This window comes from Hesperophylax consimilis, chromosome 19, assembly GCF_061612785.1.
Source record: "Hesperophylax consimilis isolate HC1 chromosome 19, BYU_Hcon_1.0, whole genome shotgun sequence".
Taxonomy (NCBI): Eukaryota; Metazoa; Arthropoda; class Insecta; order Trichoptera; family Limnephilidae; genus Hesperophylax; species Hesperophylax consimilis.
In genome coordinates, this window is record NC_142854.1 from 30,709,462 (window position 1) to 30,726,270 (window position 16,809).

General features: G+C 37.4%; 1 protein-coding gene across 1 annotated transcript; it reads right to left on the reverse strand.

Annotated features, from left to right (window-relative positions):
* Nucleotides 1-1,929: 1,929 nt before the first annotated feature.
* On the reverse strand, nt 1,930-14,736 carry arg (arginase). The gene is made up of 6 exons (XM_089643589.1): nt 14,393-14,736; nt 10,642-10,833; nt 8,434-8,620; nt 5,600-5,710; nt 3,830-3,957; nt 1,930-2,678 (listed from the first exon to the last, which is right to left on the reverse strand). Exons 1-6 carry the CDS (start codon nt 14,580-14,582, stop codon nt 2,455-2,457), a joined length of 1,032 nt encoding a protein of 343 aa, XP_089499715.1. The 5' UTR covers nt 14,583-14,736; the 3' UTR covers nt 1,930-2,454.
* Nucleotides 14,737-16,809: the final 2,073 nt, after the last annotated feature.

Below are 16,809 nucleotides of genomic sequence, written 5' to 3' on the forward strand. Positions count from 1 at the left end.
ATGCTCAATACTTCGGTTGTACTGACCCTGTTTTGTATTACTGTCCATTGTCTTTTTGAAAATAAAAAATATTTTTATGTGTGCATAGCTGTGGGTTTTTTTTATTTTCCTTTAACTGCATTCCAATATTTTTATTTTTAAAATATAATTTTTTTGAGCTAGCGAATGAACGATGTTAGCTGGGTGCAGTCATATTGTCTATGTTTGCACTTTTTTTAATGGCCTTGAGATTTATTTATGGTCCACAATATATTTACCTGTCTGGACCATACGACCGTTTTATCTGTGGTCGTCTGTGGTTAAGGGGGTGACAAAATGGCGCCATACAAAAAGCCCGAAGATATCGATCTAGAGAGTGGTTTATTTATGTATTGATCTAGTGAGTGCAGGGGCGTATAACTCTCGCATAACCTTGTAACCCTGATGGGAGGAGTTATCCTCAACCCAAATTCTTATAGACAAAGCTGTTGTGGCTGAAAGCTCAGATCTCATTGGCTCAGAGCAAAAATTGTATCTTGATCTCTCGCTCTCTACCGTAGCGACTCGTGTAACAGAAAGAGAAGCTAAGCATGTGTTATGCTCCGATTAAAAAATAACGGTAATTTCCAAGACGTCATTTCGCAGATTGAAGTAAGTTGAAGGTTTTAGCGTAAATATTTTGAATTTTCTTTCACCCATCTAAAAATAATGTTGCGTGCTAGAATTCTTCAAGGTGATAAATTAATGCCGTGTTGTGTTAAAGATTGCTCAAATGGATTCGATAATCCAGTGCTAGGAAGAAGCAGCAAGAAATACGTTTGTTTGTGTGTGCCATTTCGCGATTGAAATCAAAAATACGATACTTTTGGGATTAAAAAATAATGCGTTGCCAACGCTTAATCTTCCAATCATCATAAAATATCCGGTCTATCTCCACCAATTGAAAGAAGAACCCGATCACGTTGTTAAATACAGGTACTAACCTCTCGTTCTTTGATACAATGTTCATGATTCCTGAATGTACTTCATTGGCTAATAATTTGATTAATTTTTCAGACCTATCCGTATTCTGACGCGATCTTATACCACGTATTAGGAGACTAAAATTGCTAAACAAAGCCACGATTACATCAAACAAGTTCATTTAAACCTCTCCAGAATTACATCATGTAAGTACCAGTATTTTCAATGATGTTTGCTGACGACAAAGCTGTGAAAATTATATGAAACCCTTGCAGGAGAACTTGAATAACTTCTAGTGCTATTTTGTGTATATATTCTTGTATTTTTGTGCAAGGTCAAATTAAATCCTATTAAGTTGTTGCAGTAAGACAGAAATCCTGGGTTCGATTCCTAGTTGAGACTGTTACTTTTTATTTTTTTATGTCTTGTTCTGTTTCATGTTTTGTTTAGATATATTAGTATTATCTTCTACTTCAATGATAAATCAATGCTCAATACATCGGTTGTACTGACCCTGTTTTGTATTACTGTCCATTGTCTTTTTGAAAATAAAAAATATTTTGATGTTTGCATAGCTGTGGGTTTTTTTTTATTTTCCTTTTCCTGCATTCCAGTATTTTTTATTATATAATATTTTTGGGCTAGTGAATGAACGATGTTAGCTGGGTGCAGGTATTTTGTCTATGTTTGCTCTTTTTTTAATGACCTTGAGATTTCTTTATGGTCCACCATATATTTACCTGTCTGGACCAAACGACCGTTTTATCTGTGGTCGTCTGTGGTTAAGGGGGTGACAAAATGGCGCCATACAAAAAGCCCGAAGATATCGATCTAGAGAGTGGTTTATTTATGAGTGAGTGGTTCATTTATGGGTTAGTTATAATCATAAATAAACATTAGAGAGTGGTATATTTATGCCTGGTTATAATGGTGGGAATTAAATTATATATATAATAAATAATTAATCACAATAAATAATAAATACCATATAATATTAATTAATTGTCATAAAAGCATACATAAATAGAATTAATGATTATAATCTAATTACTTTTCTAAACCATCAGAGACAGTGTTAACATATAAATATTTTTTTATGTCGGAGCAAAAGAGCAACGAGTTTATACAAAGGTTACAATTTTTTTGATTTCTCTAATTTACTAACTTAAAATAGAGAATTCATTACAGACACATAAATCCATTAAAATGTATAAAATAAAACCAAGGCGCACAACTCACGTCGCTAGGAGGCACTAGTGTGGCATGTTGCCATCAGGATGTACGGGAAATGTCAGAAGTTGGAGGTATTATTAAAATTATAGGGTATTTGATTTTCCTCATTCGTTTACTTGATTGTCTGTCACAGATTAAGTACTTGATTTTACTCAATATATTTGTTCTCTTGTACGTTTAAGTTGTTTATTATGTATTTCCAGGAAAGTATCTTACAATTTAGCTAATAATATTGCCGACAGTTTCTTGGTTAGAAGTAAGTATTGATCTATGTATAGTCTAAATCTTAGGAATATCATTGTCGCCCTTGACGATTCTACCCTTCCTGCTGAAGCCGAGGCCCGCCTTGATGACATCGATGGCCGCCTCCACGGTCTTCTCGCTGTCGTTCAGGTTTCCAATGAGCGGGTTGACTTCCACCAAGTCGATGGCGGCCAGGCGACCCGTGTTGTAGACTTGCTCCATTAGGAAGATACCCTCTCGGAGGGTGAGTCCTCCACGCACTGAAAATCAATGTTTTTATTTATCACTGTTCATTATATTAATTATTATATGGACAAAGAAAAAGGATTTATCTATTTATTTATTTTTTATAATATTGATTACATTTTATGATTTTGACTGTCCAACTAGGAAGGATTTCCGTTTCAGGACAGTCAAATTTACAGGTTTCAAGTTATCCTAGACGAATACAGGATTTAAGACTAGCTAAAATAAGTATGTTAAAACGAAGATACATAAAAAGATGCATAAAAAAGATACATAGAGACGTTCGTGATTTCAAATTATATTTTTTAGTATCATTTCGGAATCAGTCCTGCCTAGATCCAACAACCATTTTGTCACTCTTGGACCGAAGGATGACAATTCACACAGTTTCAGCTGAGAGGTGATTTTATTATATATTTGAGGAGCGAGATATGAGAATATTTTTTGATAAGCCGCTCTGTTGCTTGTTGGAACGGAAAGGTCATTCCTTCCCTTACTTCTGGTTTGATGTTTGTGTTTGGCTGTTTTCATATAGGATTACCTATAGACAAAGATTGGCTTCTATCCTACATAGTGTAAAATCTAACCCTAAGCTTGCGTGCCATGGAGATGCTGTGTGAAGGGTTTTTTTTTAAGGAAAGGAAAGAGAGGAAGATCTGGGAAGGAAAAAGGTATGAGGGGTGGGTAAGAATCTGATGTTTGAATTCATCCCTCCCACTGCGATGCAAGGCGATGGTTCGAGAGAATCCTGCTGAAGAAGTAAACAGATCGCCCTCAACCAGTCTCTCCAAATCCGGCTTGCCACATAGAAGGTAGGCAGACGCATTTGCCGCCAACTCCTAGACAATCCTCACCCCATGAACCCGGGCACCCCTGCTAAGTTACCAAATGTAGCGAACCGATTGAGGTGACCTATGACAGAGAGTGTTAGTTATCCAATGAATGTTTCCTGGGGCTGCAGTACCCAATTCTGCCTCCCAAGTTGAGACAGTTTATTTTTATTTTTCTGTGTCTTGTTCTGTTTCATGTTTTGTTTAGCTTTATTAGTATTATCTTCATCTTCAACGATCTACTACATTAATGGGTATAACCTTTAAAAGTTATTCTAGAAAACGTGTTCCAATAAAAAGTATTTATATTGAGAGAGATGGAGATGTCAACTCACCGCAGGTCCCGGTGCTAGGAGCTTCCAACTTGTCTAAAGAATCTATGTCAAAACTGACATGGATGGACTTCTCTCCGCGAGGGTCTAGGTATTGAAGGGCCATCTCTACTACGGCAGCAATGCCCATCCTGAGAAACAATAATATATATTAAAATCACTAATTAACTGGTACACATACTCATTCGTGAGGTTTTGACTTTAAAACAACAGGAAAAATTTCTTTTGTGACTTCTCACAAGCGCGCCCCAGTTACAATGTACAATCAGGGGAACCATATCACCTCCCGGGGGTCTCGCAGAGTGAAATCGATAACTTACAATATCGTATCGATAGGCGTAATGATATCCCAATACCGAAATCCCAAACACGGTCGCACCGTTGATAGCCAGACCTATATGGTAATGCAATTTGACAAACGCTGACAACAATGGCGCATGTCTCTATGAATTGGCATTCCTAAACGTAAGACTGCTGCGTAAAAGTTAAAAATACTAGTAAATTGACAATGTCGAATTGAAATATTAACTTTAAATACATTGGCAGTAAGCGTATATTTTTTGACATTAAAAAAAGACATAACCAAGAACTTTTTTCTCGAAGCTGAACGGAATCAATTGGTCGGGTCTCAGGTGAATTAATTAAGTCTATTGATAGTGTATACGGTTTTTTTCAGTTCTTAGAGCTTAGTTAGTTCGCAATAGTGTTTTATTGAGTCATTGGTTCGCTCTCATTCATTAATAAGCCAGATAATTTTGCATAACGCACGACATTATTCAAAAAGTTGTGCATATTGACAGCTTATCCAACACATTGGTGGCCGGGCTAAAAGTATCGGCTTTTGTCAACCAGCTATCGGAATCATATTCTGACCGTGCTCGCAAATACCGCTAACTGACCATAGATGACGGATTTAGTCAATATCGTATTGACATACGGCTTTATCGATTGTCAGTGCAAGACCTCCTGGCAGGGCGATGTTAAGATGCGGGTCAAAGAAGGGGTTGTAGGATGAGATTGGTTCATGCAGGCCTCGTTGAAGAGGCCCGGATTGAATGAAGGGAGAAAGACAGATGTCGCAGCATGTTCCACGTACGAGCCGACTTAAATACAAACGAGTGGGAGAACAACCCACTGTCATGCAGCAAATATTCCTTTGAACGGGTGTTTTGCTTGTGTCCGTCCGGTTTCAATCCTCGACAATCAACACCTCTGAATCACAGAAGGTATCAAGCGGGCTGATGGAATAGCAAGGGAAGAAAAAGAGTGAAAGCACCACTAGCAGGATCCGAGCCGGTCATAGGAGTAGACGCTTCCCATACCAAATTGCATATCAAATCCTAGCATTGGAAGGAATGGGAGAGGGCACCCAAAATTAGACAATCCAAAATACTTGGAACGGACCAGACTCTAGACAGACCTGGCAACTACTCAATATGGACAGAAACTCACTAAGAGAACTGGTAGGACTACTAACGGGACACTGCCATCTCAGGAGACACATGCAGCTGACGAGTAGAAAACACCAATAGATGCAGGAAATGTGAAGAGGATTAAAAGATTTCAACTTACCTCTGGTGCCAATGTCTCGCCCTGATGGAAACAGGGCTCAGCTACCTAGGAAGACACATTGTGGAACCAGGAGACAGTCAAATATCCTATGACAACGCTGATTAACTTTATCAAAGGGACCAGGTTACTGTTAAAGGAATGAGGTGATGGCCTGAACTAAATATGTAAACCGGCTCTGTTTTATTAATAAATGAATAATACCTTTGAATCTCTTCCATTCCGAAAGCAGGGATCCCGAACTTATCGATTATGACTCTTTCGTACTTATCCACCGAGCGCAGGCCAATGTAAGCCAAGTTCCTTATGGAGAACCTGAAACAAATAATAAAAAATACCCAAGTCATTTTTGTTGTTTGTTTTTGGGGTGTTATGCCGTGTTGCGCTAACTCCTTCTTTAGCCGACGTTTCGGACAGCGTTGCAGTGTCCATCATCAGGGCAGATCCGGTAGATCCGAAGATGTGTAAAAAAAAAAAACAATACCCAAGTCATATTACGAGGAACTGAAAGTACACACGAATACTTTGTGAATTGATGCAGGGCCTATGTCACTTTTCGGGATGCTTTGTGGAGATTTTTTTGAGAAGAGGAAGTAGTGAACATGGGTCTTGAAGAGATTCATGATATCAGAGGGAGGAAACACAGTGGCCGGGAAATTGTTCCATAGCAGAGCTGTTGAACTCAAGAACTAGTCGTAGAAACCTTCTCATGTGACAAATGTTAACCATGTACAAATGTTGGGCAGGTTTCCTGACAATGCGCCAGTGCCGAAGGGATTAATGACGCTAGTTCGTTGGAGCATCTTAAATTGAAACACTTGTAGAACGAGGAAAGCATTGTCACCTGACGCCTGTGTTCTAAAGATTGTAATCTTTTTCATTGCCTGTTTTTGAACATAGGCAAGGGAAGTAAAGAGATTCAGGAACAAGGTGGGTTATATGGTACAATGCTTGTATCATAACCTATGGGAACCATCACAACTTTACAAGACACATTCTTGGGACCACTATATCCTCATAATGTAACTTTTTTTTTTTCTTCTTTCGTATGGTGAGAGGTCAAAACCAGTCTAGGACAGGCCAGTCTAGGGCCTCAAGAATGGCCCTGTGGACCTCATCCCTGGAGGGAATGAATGGAGCGGATATTCGCTGATCACATGTTCGGTATCTGCACTGCACTGTATTCACACATCGCCGACTCTTTGCATCGTGTAGACACAACGGCTGTGGAAGCCGTATAAACGTAACTCATAATAATAATATTTGGCTAATTTACATAGCGACGTTTTTGTAAAAAATCACCTCAAGGGCGCTCTACAAATATGTAGCGACGCTACGAGAATATTCTAGAATGCCCGACAATACAAAACGCATTGTAGCGGGAACACTCTAGACGTAATGCGAAGCATTCGGCGTTTCTACCTACAGTTCTGGAATGTTCTCGATGCATTCCTATATAATGAGGCGCGCCGAGATTATTAGTCAGTCATTGATTAGCAGTTTTACGAGTGACAACGCGAGCGCTGCGACCGCTTGCCGAAGCCCCCGCGTCACTTCCCGCTCTTTCTTCACCACACCGCTACAGGACCTACTCACCTACATCCGGTTCTGTACAGACTACAATTATGAACTCCTTGGGATCACCTCAGCGCCCTGGCCCCGGCTATCATTCCTGGCCAGTGCTGACCTCAAGCGCCTAGACCTGCGACCACTTCCACTGTGCCTCGGCATCGTCGCCGTCCTGTATCTACCGCTCATCTGCCGACAGGTCCATTGCACTTTCGGCTATCTCGTTCACACTGGAGTACCCAGACTCCACGTCTTCACCAGTGCTGAATACATCCACGAGTCCGATCTCCACCAACGCGGTGTCGACTCACTGACCAGCGTCTCGGTCATCGCCGTCTTTACCTGGTGTCATCCTCATCGGTTCCAGTCTTCCAACTGCGCAATTATACTGACTCAAAATAAATGCTGTGACACAACACACAATATCATCTCTCATTGTCTCACTACCAGATCCCCACAAATATATTTATGAAACTATAAATACAGCTGGCGTACAACAAGGATTCATAATGACTAGACATCGCATTATATGCACTAACAAAGTGCCAAAATATGCATGCAAATATGCACTAAAAAAGGCCGAAATATGCACTAAAAACTCTTGATTTGTTCAAAATATGCACAATCAAAATCAAAAAACAATTTATATTTTTATATATTTTAATTAAAGACCTACAAAAACAGCGAAATATTCTTAAAATTATGCATAGTTTTTGTGACAATATACAACTAAGTATTTTTCCAAAATTTCGATTCAAATTTGTGACGTTTGTCACCCAGTATTAATTTGTACGCCGAAAACGACCTCTCTACGTCAACTGATGTCATTGGACAAATGGAGATATCTGTTTAGGCAGGGTATGTGTACATGTGCCGTTGATGTAGGCATTAATGTTCTTCATATCTTCAAGACTCGGGTTTTTAAACAAAATAGAGTCTAACTTTTTACGAATCTTTTCTGATATTGAATTAGGAAGGGCGTTGGCGAGTTCGATCATTGTTTCCAGTATTTCTATTGCTTTAATTGGAGTAAGGTTTTTTGTTTCCAATTTTTTTATGTTATCTGGTAACTTGTGGAAATGTGTTGAGGTGAGGGCGATATTCTGTTTAATGGATGCGTCTTCAAATGCTAGCTTGCTTGAATGAATTGCAATGGCCTCAGAATTGTCAATCGGTATACCTTTTGTAAGGTGATTTATGCATAACAATCCGTTTCAGTCAGTCAGCCACCGCGCTCGTGCCCCTAGCGTCCGAGTCACCTAGCTCGTAGATGATACCTCCCGCTATTAAACGAAATATGCACGATTTGGGAAAAAAGGCTGAAATATGCATTAACGTCGTAATTAGAGAGTTATATGCATTTGCATATGCAAATGCATATAATCCGATGTCTAATAATGACTAATGACTTAAATCTAAAGCTTATTTCTAGTAACTTACGACTAAGGCTTATAACGAATATATCTTACCTCGGCACCAGCCAGTCCATCCCGGGAAGGTACGGCCAGTACGCTGCCAGTTCCTTGGTGACCAGTGCCAGCGGCATGCCGTGCACGGATCCCGACCCCGAGGTCTTGTTGGTGTTGATGTCTGCATGCGCGTCCACCCACAACACTACCACATTCTCGTCAAAGTTGTAATGCCCATCGATCGAACCTAGATACAAAATAACTTGATCAGGTACCATGGCTAAAAGGTGCCAAGAGAAAAGATATTTATATACAGTACTAGGACAAGTGTCACAGTGAATTATAGTACAGACAACAGATATTTATTAAACAAACAAACATCTCTATCAATCAAGTATTACATTTTTTTTTTTAAAGTTAAGATGTCATGTTTACGTTTGCGAGAAGACCCCATTTTGTGGCATATTGTGAGGCTGAAGGTTGTGGGGAGGGGAAGAGAAAGATGGGAGAGTACCTGGCTATTTAGATCGGGTTACCAAACATGGCTAAAGCCATTTCAAGCAACATTTCAATTCTGAATGGTGGTCTTACACCAGGGCTATACTGAGTGTATCTTGCACTCTGGAACGTACCACAAATATATGATTAAACATAGATTAAGAGGAAGCTTCAAGCCAAAAATGTGTATATTCTTGGTATACCTTCTATTGTAGGTAATAGGCATTAAAATCGCTTGACAAACGGAGTCTAGAAACGTTCGATTTCAAGCACAAAACTGGTTTTTATTTATTTTGTAAATAATTTTATAAGAAAGCAAAATAGTTAATCAAGTGAAACTGTCACAAACTTAGCTATAATACTGTATTTTTTTAAAGTTGTTTCCTCTACGCGTTCATACATTTCAATTGAAAAAAAAAATTTTGTAGTTCACATTTATATTTTTATAGTTTACATTTGTATTTTCTACTCAAGCGAAACGATAGGAAAACCTTCAATTTATCTAAAGCATATTTTTTGGTATTCATAATGTACACCAATTCGTTCGATGTCCGGTCAGGTGCTCTGAAACCACTGAGTTACGTCGGCTTATTTCCAACCCGCCAAATAATTCAATATGTACTAGTACCTCAATCAACAATTACTGCTTATTATATTTTGCCACCTGTAAACAACCAACTTTATTTTTGTAGGAAATGTTTTGTTCGTGCTAAATTTCTCACTAGATGGCGGTGAGACATATAATATAATATATTCATATCTATCCTGACCGCACATCAGAATAATTCCCGTTGGCGGCATTTATTTTTACTCGGGAGATGTTTTCAATTTGTATTGATATTTCAGGCGACTTGTATTGATAATATGCAGTGATAGATATAAATATACAAGTTAATTGAAGTCAAGCCACAGAAGTTTCTTAGGTTTAAGTGCATTAGAAATGAAGTTTTAGTTTCTTAAAATTAATTTGGTGTTAAAGGAAGGGGAGAGGAAGAGGAAAATAGGAAGAGGATAGGAGATGCTGCCGATACATTCCATACTCTCATATTAATAATCAATCGTACGCATTACTTCATATCGATATTTCTTTAGGTTATTACCAAAAATGTCAATGCTGTAAAATTTTGTATTATATTGTGTACATATACGAGGAATTGGGGAATTTTTTCGAATGTTTGTTCTACACGAGGGTAGATAAAATATATCAGATTGTCGGGTTGATCTAGACGGAATATGAAGATTTATTAAATTGGTAAGTTCTGGTGAGTCCAGACCATTATTTAGGATTTTAAATAATAAGATTTGATCAAAAATTAGACGTCGTGTTTGGAGGGAGTTAAAATTATGAAATTTAATGGATTCGGTTTAATTTGAGAAGTGTAAGTTTAGTTTATAATTATTATAGTTTTTTTTAAATTATTTCTTCTTTCTTTCGATATGGGCTTGGTATAAAGGAGTCCAGATCGGTGTACAATGTTCCAGTGCGGGCGAATATATGAGGTGTAAAGGGAATAAAGAGTGTTTATGTTGTGGAAGGGTTTTGCTATTCGAATTATAAATCCCAGCATTTTATTGGCTTTGTTAATGATGTCATCAGTGTGTTGGATAAAGTTTAATTTAACATCCAGTGTTACCCCAAGGTCCCTGATATATTTTACTTCATTGATGTGTGTGCCGTTTAGTTTTATCCTTTACGCTATGCATAAAACCTTGTCTTATAAACACTAGTTTATCATTAAAAAATAATATCTTCATGATATTATATCTCACCAATTCCGATAGAGTGGTCACCTCCCAGGGTAAGGCAGATACGTCCCTCTTTGAGGATGGATCCCACCTTGGCGGAGAGTGCCTTGTTGCAGGCAGACACCTGCTGCAGATTGTGCATGTTATCCACGTCGACGTCAGGGGTATCGGGGACCGTGTAGGTTACATCGCCAAAGTCCTTGACGTCCAGTTCCTCTGAAACGGCAAAATTTTAATGTTATTAACTAGGTAGTAGTTATGTGCAGGGTCGAACTGGGCATACTGGGAGGGCTTTGAAGCAGAGAATGGACGGTTATCTCGAGAGTATTTCCTCCTGGGGTAAAAATAATCTCGTCGAATTTAATGTTTCAAAGACCCAATCCTGTCTGATTACGTCTAAAAGGGATCCAAATGATAATCTAGTCTCCTTCAACGGAAGCAATCTTCCGAACAGGCCTTCCATTGATATGCTTGGTGTAACTATAAGTGACCAGCTCAGGTACGGGGGCTCCATCGAAGCCAGAGTAAAGTTGGCCTCTCAGAAGCTGGGCGTACTGTACAGGGCCCGCAGATACTTTAATAGTACACAACTGCTGACCCTGTACAAATCGCAAGTGCGCCCTACTGTCGAATTTGGCAGCCACCTCTGTTCCGGAGCCCCTAAATACCTGAAAAAAACCCTTGACTCTGTGCAGAAACGGGCGGTCCGTTTGATAGATTCCCCAATCTTAACAAACGGACTGCAATCTTTAGAGCACAGGCGTCAGGTAGGTATGCTGTCCTTGTTCTATCGGTATTACAATGGAAGATGCTCTGAGGAACTAGCGTCATTGATCCCTTCGGCACCGGTGCGTAGTCGGGATACACGCCAAACGCGCGCCCAACATTTGTACACGGTTGACATTTGTCACATGAGAACGGGTCGCTTCTACGATTCGTTCTTAAGTTCAACAGCTCGGCTGTGGAACGAACTGCCGGCCTCTGTGTTTCCTCCCTCCTACAACATGGGACTCTTCAAGACCCATGTTCACTTCTTCCTCTCCACAAAAAGACCCTCCACACAGCATCCCCAAAGATGACATAGGCCCTGAGGGAAATTATTTTCTTCAGGTCCTCCTGTGTGGAGTTAAAAAAACAGCGCCATCTGTTGGACGTAAAAGCAACAAGCGCTATTATTTCACTATCTGCACAGACAGACTGAGCTACAGCTACGCGTGGCGGGGTACAGCTAGTAATAATAATAATAATAAGTAAGTATTTTATTATCATCCTTTTTTGTACCACATAGAGATAATGATATTTTCACTGGGATCTCCAGTGCTGAGGATTTCATTAACATATTATTAAAATTTATTAGAATGGATAATATGAATTAATTAAAAATATATTAAGTACAGTTTTTTCTGAAATAATTATAAATATAAGGTTTTCCAATAAGAGGTGTTATTTTGAATAGCCCGCTATTTCGGTAGATGTTACTTTTGTAGCTGTCATTTTTTGACATTTGACAAGTAGAAACTACGCCATTAATAAAAATGGAACGATACATGCTTCAACAACGCATTGAAATTATTAAAATTCACTTGAGTGAATCAAATGCAAATCATCTTGAGTGATGAGGCCCATTTTCACTTTAGTAGCTTCGTCAACAAGCAAAATTGTCGCATCTGGGGATCGGAAAACCCAAGAGTTATTGTTGAAAAGCCTCTCTATCTTCAACGTATGACTGTTTGGTGCGGTTTATGGTCCGGCGGAGTCATTGGACCTTACTTTTTCGAAAATGAGGCTGGAGCAACAGTTACGGTGAATGGATTGCGCTATCGAGAGATGATTAATGATTTTTTATGACCGGAATTGGATGGTATTGATCTGGACAATGTTTACTTTCAACAAGACGGCGCCACGTGCCACACAAGCAACGAAACCATTGATCTTTTACGATTGAGTATCAAAATAACACCTCTTATTGGAAAACCCTGTATATTACATGGTGATTTTTGTTCAGTTGAGTGGTTTTGGTTTCAGTCTACAATTGATGTCAGTATATTATCTGATCTCACTATATTTTGCATCCAGGTTTTCATTAGAGATTTAAATGTTATACTATTGTTGTAAGTTTTGAATGAGAGTGGAATTTAGTTGTACATCTGTTTTAATTTACTTATGCTAATACATTTGATTAAGAAAATAAAGATTGTGTAGTTCTTAGTCTAAGTATGATACAGTCAAATATGACCAAAAGGGATAGGGTCAGATTTGCAGGTATCAGTATCAGTGGTAGAGATAAGTCCCGACAACGCTGAGGTCGTGGGTTCAATTCCTAGACACAATCAAATCTTTTTCTGATTTTTCTTTTCTCCATTAGTTGTTAACATTATTATCAATGATTAAATATAAAATTTGTTCAGAGATTTGTGAAAACTCCTGAAAAAGGATGGTTTTACATCATACTCTAAGGAAAATTAAAACAAGGCGATGCACTACGTCGTGTAATATTTTAAATTGAGCCGCTATCAATAACAACCCTTACGTAGATGGCGATAAGGTTTAAATTCCCGCTTAACACCATCCGCCTGTTTTGATTTATGCAAGAAAAAAACATGACCAAAAAGTGCCTTTTATTTTATTTTGTGGACGTTCAGGCATAAATATTTTTAGATCATTTTATAAATAACTTAATTTGCCACATTATACAATAAAATCATAACCGAAAATGGGTTCGTAAGTAGGAGATTTTGAACTTTAAAGCAGTTTTCATAGGCCTTATACATTATTTTTTTCTGGGCTTATAAAAAGACTTATCTAAAAAATACTCGATTATTTCAAAGGCCAAGGATGTATTCTACTCGCAGTATTTAATTCAAGCATCTGAAACATTTCTAGGCGACCAAATTTTCAAACCAAAAACACATGATTTTGCATTACTACGTATGGCATCGCCTTATTAGAATTATTTCATGTAAATATTGCAACAGAGTCCCGAGCCTGCAATCTCAATTGGCATGTTTTGTGAGGCTGAAGGGAGTAGGAAAGAGAAGGAGATGGGGAAGAGGAAGGTTGGGAAGTACCTGGCTATTCAGATGTGATCACTAAACACAACTAAAACAATTTTCAATAATTGAAAACAATATTAGCGATTTTCAAACAAAGATTTGAAACAAAAAAAAGATATGGTCGTATCTGCGAATTATTGCCGGGTCTATGCTTTACCACTGAGCTAATCCGATCCTATTTCCTTCGGTAATATTTAACTGTTTTTATGTATCAAATTTTCGTTTGAGTTCGATGGTTAAATATTACAATTTAAGATTGTACTCCAAAAATAAAATATTAATCCTAGACTTACAGAAAAGTCAATAGATGTCACACATTAAAAATAAATATGGTAATAATTATCCAAGACAGTATCTAGATTGCATTTAGTTCGGGAGGAATATTGCGATTATACATAAAGATAGCAGCAAATAAAAATATGCATTAAGAATAATGAAGATAATGTTGTTATTTCTTAATCTAAATATGACTGAACTCAATAGGGTGGGATTAGCTCAGTGGTAGAGCAGAGCCCCGGTAAGGCTAAGGTCCTGGGTTCAATTCCTATATGCGACTGTATCTTTTCTGATTCAAATTTTCGTTTGAGAATTGCTAATATTTTCTTAAATGATTCAATATTACAATTTGATGTTTTACTAATTAAGTTATTCAAAAAACAATGTTATTTTAATTGGTCTACCTATTTATTTATTTCATATGAAAAATGTATCAACTTACTTACCTATTTCCTTCAAAGCTTCCAACAGTCCTGCACTCCGCAATAAAGCGGGAGCCAAATCAACTCCTTGCTTATTTTGTCCTTTAGCAAATGGCACTCCGAGAATACCAACCGTTTTGTTTGCATGACTGGCTTTTCTATGCGCATTTCGCACAACCACTGCACCAAAACATCTAAAACTTTTTCTAAACATCGCTACGCACTTAACGCTAAAAATGCCTGAGACAAATACTTATTCTTAAATATTAATTTCAAAGATCACAATAATTATTTAAAAATGTTGTTATTTCATCATGATAATAACTCTTCACCGTTCGATGTATATTTCAGACTGTTTTCTCAGCGTGGTTCTTATCTCTACTAATGAAAATAAAAGCAAAAATAATATGTTTATTATTCTAATATATAATTAATTATCATAAATTTATGTTAAATCGTTATCTATTTGTAATTGTTAGTGATGTATTTACACATTTTGCTAAATTTGAGTTCCTTAATCTTTGTTTTTCCTAAAATTATTGACTTTTGTGTTGTCAAAAACCCATGCGGAAAAACACTTAAAAAGAACAGTTTTTTTTCAAAATTTCATATAATTTGTACGTTTTTGTATAAGTAGGTACTTATTTCTATAATTGTTAGAAGCTAGTGGACCCCGCATTGATTTACTATTGCTATTGTCTTTCTTGGGCATCTCTCACTTGTTCCACAGTTCACTACTGTATACCACAATGTTACTGTTAAAAAGCTACATTACATCGAACTTAATTCGACTCAGTCTCTCATTATGTGTATTCCTCGGGCGTCCCCGACTACTACTACCATTCAAACCACTCTAAAAATTAATAAGAATGTAGTTATGTTCGGTATTCTTTTTATTAACCCTAGAAGCCTAATCTATTTTATAGGTACATAAAGCCTTAACATACGTCTCAGAGGCGTGCACATGTAAATGACAGCCTGTAGGCCAAAATATACTTACTTGCGCCATATTATTTGATGGTAAGTTAAGGTTGGTATGTAAACTAATAATAAAACACAGTTTTATCAATGAAAACTACTATCACAGGTATTTAATACAACGAATCAAATCATTACGCTTATATTCAAACAAAAAAATCATCTTCTTAAAAATCAACTTAAACATATGTTTTTTTTTAATAAACTTATATTTTTTAAACATTAATTTCTTATTCACAGGGCAAACATTAAAAGTAATCATGCTTTTAATTGCTAGCTTTACTTTTAGAGCAATCTACATAGACATCAACTTTGTGCTCAGAAAATACTGACTTTTTGCACTTACAGCACGCTAATTTTGACATTCTATTTTTTTAGCAGCAAAAAGCTCAGTATTTATGTTTGTTTGGGCTTTGGATCTTGTCCCTGAAGTTTATTACCTGAATCAGTAGGTTTTGCGAGAATTTGGCTTATATTTTGTCTTTTTGTCTATATAAGTCGGAGTTTCAAGTCTCATCTCCATCCAAGGCTTAACCGAATCTGTGCTGAGTTGTTTAATGAATTCTCTTTTGTTTGATGGTTTATTTGATCACTTTGTGGCCATAAATTACAGCAGAATTGACAAAAGCGATGTTCAAGATGCCATAGAATACAGTCATTGACCATCTATTAGTTTTGCGGCTGCACCACATTGAGGAGCACATTTGGCCAAATTTATCTACTACTCCTTTTGTTTAGTTCTAGAAATGAATCATGTCTAGTTTGCCACTTGAATTATTAATTATTGCATTTTCATCACAAGATAAAATGTGAACCATATTTGCAGGTGGTTTATACGATAGAAGTGTTAGAGGGCCATCAAAACAAAACGTAGAATTGCCAACAGGTCGAGATCTCGAGTTCTTCAGTTTTTCGTGAATTTCCCGCTTATTTGATCGAATATTGCCCAGTAGATTTAATTTGTAATTTGAGCTGGTCCTCGAGAGGTGCGGACTTCATTCATAGCTGAAGTTCTGTGCGATGATTGACCCCTATTTGCTGACCAAACACCCCGCGTCCATTCTTACCGCGAAGAGTATTTCCAGGAACACGATAATTTTGCCATTAGTTGGCAGATTGCAAAGCATGAGCAGAATAAGATGCTAGGTCAGCTTTTGAAATTTTGAGTCGGCTTCTTCAGTGTGAGCAGATTCTTGTAAAGGGAAAGCCTCTTCAGTTACATAGTTATTCTCATCTTCGCTTTGAATGTCGTCCAAACAGGCTGTCCACGTCTTCAGGAGCTGATTCTCTCAGAGAAAGACTATCTTCTTAGTCTAAGATTTTCAAAATTTCGTTACTGTTAAACAGTAACTGTTTTATATATTAGACCATGACATATTGGTATCTGAAACAATGCCAAAATAAACATAAAATGGATGAAAAATTAACGAAAGTAAAAACATATAATCTTAGTTAAAAGTTAC

Bases quoted from the DNA above. Each gene is read 5' to 3' on its own strand.
- arg (XM_089643589.1), bottom strand. From the start codon at position 14,582: ATGTTTAGAAAAAGTTTTAGATGTTTTGGTGCAGTGGTTGTGCGAAAT. The intron at 10,834-14,392 runs GTAAGTAAGTTG...TTGCCGTTTCAG, and splicing joins GGAAGCTTTGAAGGAAATAG to AGGAACTGGACGTCAAGGAC. The intron at 5,711-8,433 runs GTAAGATATATT...TATTTGTTTCAG, and splicing joins ATGGACTGGCTGGTGCCGAG to GTTCTCCATAAGGAACTTGG.